At 42.3% G+C, this 7,424-nt stretch overlaps 1 protein-coding gene across 1 annotated transcript in view; it reads right to left on the reverse strand.

Annotated features, from left to right (window-relative positions):
- Positions 1-1,255: 1,255 nt before the first annotated feature.
- Positions 1,256-7,424, reverse strand: part of LOC118431420 (midnolin-like) — a gene marked incomplete in the record, with an annotated part of 18,488 nt that continues 12,319 nt past the window's right edge. The window contains 1 exon segment of the mRNA XM_035842640.1: positions 1,256-3,985. Coding sequence (XP_035698533.1) covers positions 3,705-3,985 — 281 coding nt within the window.

The raw sequence follows: 7,424 nt of genomic DNA on the forward strand, positions 1-7,424 counted from the left end.
ACCTGGGGTGAACAGCCTTACATAGATACTAGGTATACTATACATATATAAACTTATATTCTTCGTATTCCTCTTCAAACGATTGGTTTGGGAATGTTTTGTAGACTAAAATACCTACCAATTGTTGCCCTCCGATTTCTACCTGAGCTCCTGCACTTGCTTCCCTTAAGAAAATCAATGTTGGAGCCCTGATAGTAATCGGATGGCCCTAGGCTATGAAATGCTCCCCTCCAGTTAGAATGGAATATCCCCATGAACTTGGATTTTCCAGCCTTAAATTCTTGGTAAATTCTTGGGGTCACCTTTAGATATTATGTATATAGCCATGTCACAATGACAGGAAATGTACTTCATTTGGTATTGGAAACCTTAAGTAGCTGGCAGGCATTTGGGAGATACCAGTACATGAAACTTCACCCACACAGACACACCTCCCCACCCTCGCTTCCGGGCTTCACACACCTGGGATGAACATCGGTTAACAACTTTACATAGACACTGGATATACTATATATATAAACTTATATCTTCGTATTCCTCTTTAAAAGTTTAGGAGGACTCTGGTTTGGGAACTTTTCTTTCGTAGACAAACATGCTTAGCCTAGTTGCTGTCAATTTACTACCGGAGCTGCTGCAGTGTTGGAACCCCAATTGTAATTGGCTCTTGGCTATGAAATGCTCCCCTCCAGTTAAATTGGAATATCCTCATGAGCTTGGATTTTCCAGCCTTAAATTCTTGGTGAATTCTTGCCACAATGGCAGGAAATGTACTTCATATGGCATTGGAAACCTTAAATAGCTGGCAGGCATTTGGGAGATACCAGTACATGGTAACTTCACCCACACAGACACACCTCCCCACCCTCGCTTCCGGGCTTCACACACCTGGGTTCAACATGGGTTAACAACCTTACGTACTATAATGTATATATACTTATATACATAGTACATCTATTTTTGTTTACCGTACACAATGGCTGACTAAAAAGCTATGGGACTGATGATGATGACCGTACAGTATCAAGAGATTTGATTTGCAGGCATTACTGAAACCTGTAATCTTTTCAGCTACCTTCTTTGCTCATGTTAAGTCTGGTGTGTTCTTTTTATTAAGGTTTGTTGCCTTTCTAGTTGTGGATTCAAATATCATATACTAGTATTCCAATAATTTCTGTGAGTCTCGAGAGAAATGATATCCCTAACCCTTACCATATTTCACTACTACGGTAAGAACAAAAAACAACACCACGACAAGTTTATGTTCATGATTTCAACCATTCTGTTGGAATTTTTATTGAACGTTGGGGCGTCCTCTCCGGGACACGTATTCCACAACTGGCATGAAATTGCGACATTACACCATCCAGCGTGAAAACACAGCAAATAAAAGATCATTATGACACCAAAACATACAGAGAGCGAGAGAGAAGTCAGCTGAACTGTAGTGTAGTACTGTCACTGAAGTACCTTCCGTGATTATCACACATGAAATTGCATATCATACAATGTGCAAATACACGGAAAAATCTCACCAAAAAAATACTTGGTTTCTCCCTACTCAATACCTGGCTAGCATGCAGTTTACACACATATGTAAATTGTTTATATATAATACATTACTATGTATAACACATGTACAGGAGTATCCATCCTTCTGGCTATTCTAACACATACATTCTATCAATACAATTGCTATTGTCATTATCTTGACATAGATTAAACTGTCATACATTCTGACGTTCTGTTTCAATAGCGAAACCGTTTGTTGGGTTTGGACCAACAAGATTCCAGTCTTCGGTTACACAGTCTGTAGAATACTAATCCAGGCAGCAGTTTGTACTTTAAATGAATTCCAACCTACCTAAGAAGGGTATGTACCATTTACAGTTGGGAGTTGTGTGATATGTACATTGGATTGTAGTTCCATCTTGGTATCATTTACAACTATTGTTTGGTGCGACCAGCAAGATAGCAGATGCATTATTACAGCTTAGGGGCATTCGGCTAATACAAGCTCAGCCAGAGAACTTGCGTCACTGGGATAACTTGTGATATCAGCATTGCCCACATAACAAGCTCACAGGAAAAAAGCAAGGGAAAACCCTTCAGGTTTCGAAAGGTTGTCCACCCTTTACTCGGGGAGGGGCACACCTTTGACATTTTGGCCATTCACAACTGCTGCATCGCTGGTCGCTACCGACAGAATAACACTGTTTAATGCCTCAACCTGTACGGCTTTGAAGCAGGTGCCCATGACAGACATACTGTGTGCGTGCAAGAGTATGTTAGCGAGAGTTCTCTCCAGTCTATGACTATGTACCATGTGGCATATTGAAGGGGGAGGGAAAACCATGGTCCTGGCACTATAAGCCCATTGCAATTAGCAATATTTTTTTCTATTTCTGGTAGTTGTTGATTGTGCCTTTCCTGAATAAATAGCAATATTTCAATGGCTGGATCTGAAGTTACCATCCGAAGACAAAGCTTAGAGTGCCACCCCTCCAACAACAATATGCCAGTCCTAGAGTTTGCTAGAAGTGCAGTTTCTACTACATTCAGTCCGTATATGGATGTTCTAACCTTTCCCAAGAGTAGGTTATGAGTCGTCATACAAGTCTCTAAAACATCTACTGTACCAGGAGTCTGAATCACAAGTCTTTTATTTCATTTCTCTCTCGAGTGGAGGTATTTTCAAAAGGAGGCAGTGGAGGTATTTGTACAAGTAAGTACAACAGTCAAGATGAAGACATGATTTGAGAGGATTCTGTATAAATGCAGCATGACATGTATTCCTGATAAATAACAAAATGTGATGATCACTGTGTATTAACATTACAGCACACCAATGTATGCAAAAAGAAAAAGCATAAACAAAGTGACATACAAAAAAATGTTAAGTCTTATATATGAGTCACAGAACAGAAAAGTACCAGGACTTAAATTTATACAAACCAGGTTAATTCAAGATTTACCTAACAGACAGTTTGTTTCTGATCTGCAGGGCTAATTACAGCACACATTAGAGGTAGCCAGCAAAAGTGACAAGTTGTGCAAGACGCACAGTGGATTCTGGGTAAGTATTTACATTTGCATGTCGTCCATGATGGTGTATTTTCTTGTTATTTGTATCCGTGGTAACAACCTAGCGCGGGGGCCAGGGTTTAAGTCGTTTCATTGGTAGCCACAGTGGGCTGAGTTAGCCACAAGGGACTGGGAACATTGCAAATGTCAAGCAACGATTCTGGTTATCGGTGTCAGAATGCATCGCCTATTATACTCACAACTTCTACAACAAGCACTAGTACAAGGGGGCTAAGACCGCTGCACTACCATTCATCTCACTAAATGTAAACCTCAAGCTAGCTTACACCCCATCTCTGACTAAAACGTCATCATACCACACAAAAGTCAATTGGTCCATATTTTCGATCCACCCCAAGACTAGAGGTCACATACTGCTTTATCTGTTAGTGGTTTATCACCCACCTAGTGCAGTGCAAAGGGACTTGCTCAGTAACCACAATGCCACAGCCCTTTAACCACACTCACCAAGTGACCCTTGACCCAAAGGTCAACAGTTCAAGTTTGAATTGCAGGCAAGCAACACCCAATGGCATCAACTTGAGTTGTCAGGCAAGTAGGGTTGCAACAACCAACTCGGTCAAGCCAGTCAAGAAAACGTCAAACAGTTTGATGCTATCCGTTCAAGCGAAGACGTATTCCGGGTTGATCTTGGGGTAGCCGTTGCTATCGGACGCCGCCACGGAGCTCTCAATGTCCATGTCTACGGACGCGCCGGAGTCGCTACTACTGCTGCCCGTGCTGTCTGACCGTGAGGATTTCCGCCCGCTGGTCCAGTAGGGCGTGCGCTGCTCGCGGCGGGCCTTGCGTCGGAGCCGGGTCTGCTGCATCAGGAGCTGCAGCTGCTCGACCTTCCCTCTCGTGGCACGATTCTCCTCGTCCATGTGAGCCGCGCTGACCTCAGCTGGGGGGAAACACGAGAGATGGGAGTGTTATCGTCACATTTGTGTTTCAAAAGTTGTATTCATCATCATCAATGTCAAAACGTCAACACAACACAAATCCACTACAGTCCTTCCTTGTGCGGCCTAACATAGCTGGAATTCTCTGAGTCTGACAAGCGAACACAGCCAACCAACATCAAAACACAGGAGATGCAAGTGTTATCATCACATTTGTGTTTCAAAAGTTGTATTCATTATCAATCAATGTCAGAACGTTAACACAACACATCCAACACAAATCCTTTCTCCTACAGCCTAACACAGCTGGAATTCACAGCCAACACACCAAGAAATGCTTCACTCGATCAATAACTGGAAGTTGAGGTGACGTGGAAAAAAAATTCACTACATTTTGAAAATATGATTATGAAATGTAAAACTTTCCATGACATGAGACTCCTAAGTAAGGGCTACTAAGGTTTCATATTACAGTTTTCATAAAACTATGTATATTTCATTTTGGTCCTCAAAAGAGTGCCCCCATGGCCTGCACCCAGTATTTATCTTTGGCCAATGTATTGACTCTGCATCAGTTACAGCCACCATGGACAAAACATTGGCAAGCCAAATTTGTCTTCTCCTGGTTTTATAAAAGGACATTGTCAACAACACACTATACAGTAAACCATCCACAGGAAGTGTGGAGTTACATCATGCGCTGTTGACAGAGCTAAATGTCTATCCTGTTGACGACCATACAAGCCTGCGGCTTATTTCCTATTATGTTCAGCACTATCCAAGAATTATTACTGCTGAGCAAAGTTCACAAGGTGTAGCCGAACGATATGAATGTAATCCACCATTCTGAACCTATGCCTCCCTTTCCTAACATTTTTTTTTGTGGTGAAAATGTATAAGCTATAACGAATGATGCAAAATCTAGTGCTCTAATCAGCTTATAGCTACACCGATGATGATAAATCTTAGTTTTAATCAGATTGTTTAATAATACTAATAGCCAGCCTGTCTACAGAATATATAGGTGGTGGGACATATCTTTTTCCTACTGTGTCATCAACAAAACATGGGGAACCCCTACTCTTTGGCAGCATCATCCCGATACATTAACGCTTTCCACTGCAAGCCCTCCTTTTGCGAAGAAGTATCTGCATGTAATATCCCTAGGAGCCCTTCTGGGCACTTCTACCGGCGAGCGGCCCTCATTTGACATTCTCACCACTGTACGCCACTGCAACATGACCATATAAGGCAAGCGCTGCGCTGCAACTAATGCCCTACAAGGAGAGAACTTTCATTCATAGCGGCGTGTGCAGAGGCCCCCGTGTTTTAGCCTGGAGTAGTGGTGCCGTTTCGGGAATACCGTATATAACGTTATATCTATGACAAATGGCTGTGCCGCTATAAGCACTACAAAGGCTTCTAATACTGTGCTGCCAATCAATTTTGCAGGGGAGGATGGAATAACAGACATCTAACTCTGGTGCTATCCTATCAAGGGTAGAACACGAAACCACTCAAAAATATTTTCTGAAGCTAATCTGATTGTTTCTACACACTAATGTGTAGTGCACTGGGACTATGACTTTCTCTCTCAGGATTGACAAAACAGGTTGCAACACATCTTTGATGCCACTGTAGAAATTTCACCTTTTTGTACCCCTACGTAGCATTGCTTACACAAAACATAGCAACATCCATCAAAACGGAATTAAAATCAACATGGGGTACGTTGAATATTCCTGCGTGGCCTGACACAAACTTAACGCAAAATCCTTTGACAAGTTATGGATTTGTTTCTTCTATTTTGGGTACTTCCTCTACAAAAAAGCTGCCACTTCTATTTGAATATTCTTGACTGACAACATCATCCTGCAAATCAGGTGGAATTCTGCTTCTATTTTGGGGTACTTCCTCTACCAAAGTTGTCATTCCTACTTCCCTGTACATGTGGGCGGTTGAAGGATTTACAGATCACTGACTCGTCCCATACCTTAAGAAGGGATCTCCTCTGCCTATTCCTGGGTCTAACCTGATTGAATGAAATGGCAGCATGAATGGAGGGCGTGGGCGGGGGGAGCCATTGAGGTGCCAGCTTTGCATCTTAAAGTAATGTTCACAGTCATGAGCAACCGGCCGTCAATCTATTTTGGGCCCGGCGATATTCCCTGTGATTGAGAGATGGGCCCGTCATAGGATGGGGAATGAGGAGAGTGGGTGGATAGGGTTGAGCACTGTTTATGGCTGCCTATTTCCACAGGGTGCTGAAGAGCAACCCCGTGACTTCATCAGAATGAGCCATGAATGCCAAAACGCTCTCCATGTCCATGAATGGAGGGGAGTAACGGCAAATTTGTCTGCAACAAACATATATGGGCATTGTGTAGATTCTACCGAGTTCCTTGGGTTTCTGAAAAAAAGTGGCCAAATAGGGTGTATAATTTGTTGGAGAAAGTTGCCAACAATAGAGATATATGTCAGCACATTATTTCCTTAATTGGCCATTTTTTTCATCTACCTAAGATGAGACTAGGGATGGAGGAAAAGCTAGGAGCAGGAATGGTTCATAGCAAAGAAACCATTGCCAGTCACATATTCAGCAAAGCTGTTATGATGACACAGCTGCACAGTGATGCATACATGAAGGCAAAGGGGGGCGCGTAAATTATACGGGCCAATAATGAGCAGCATTTTACGTCATTGAGCAAAGATGAGACGACACACGACCACTAGAACCAGCAGATAAAATCTCATCTTCCAAGATTTCTTGCTCAACTTCAGTTCTGCCCGGCCGGAAGTTGAGCACCTGCCAAGGGACCCCATCTGCGCAAGTCTGATACGCTTTGCAAATAGATCGGGGAATCGACCTCTCAGTACGGAGTTCTACCTCACTGATGGATGAGGGAAACCCTATGAATGAAATGTGGGGGAGGACAAGATAACTGACAACAACTATGTTTTCCAATTTCCAGAGAGCACTGACCTACAATTTCATTTCTGGGGGCCCTCAAAGGTGAAATTTGATGGGGAGATTTATGATGGGCAGCCAATACCAATAGGAAGGTCTATTTTTAGAAATACAAGGCAGAAATGTATGAGAGAGGTTGGCTGTGTTTGACAAATGTCAAGAAACAATAAGATGCATTTGCTTTCTTCTAACTTCTATTTGTATACTATGGAGACAAATACCAATGGCAAGGCCTACTTCCAGAAATACTATACAATGTGGGATTGTTGAACTTTATTTCAAGAGAGGTTGGCTGTATTGGCTATCTTTTTAGACTCCTTGTCTACTGTCCAAAAAAAACTTATGCTTCAAGTTCAACCTATTGAAGTTTCAATCTGTGGACTACAGTTTCCTTTCATGCCTTGTTCTATGAAGACCAATTCTGTAACATACAGGAGATGTTGTTGGCTGTGTTCTCTATCTTTGGCTGTGTC

This window comes from Branchiostoma floridae, chromosome 15 (genome assembly GCF_000003815.2).
Source record: "Branchiostoma floridae strain S238N-H82 chromosome 15, Bfl_VNyyK, whole genome shotgun sequence".
Taxonomy (NCBI): domain Eukaryota; kingdom Metazoa; phylum Chordata; class Leptocardii; order Amphioxiformes; family Branchiostomatidae; genus Branchiostoma; species Branchiostoma floridae.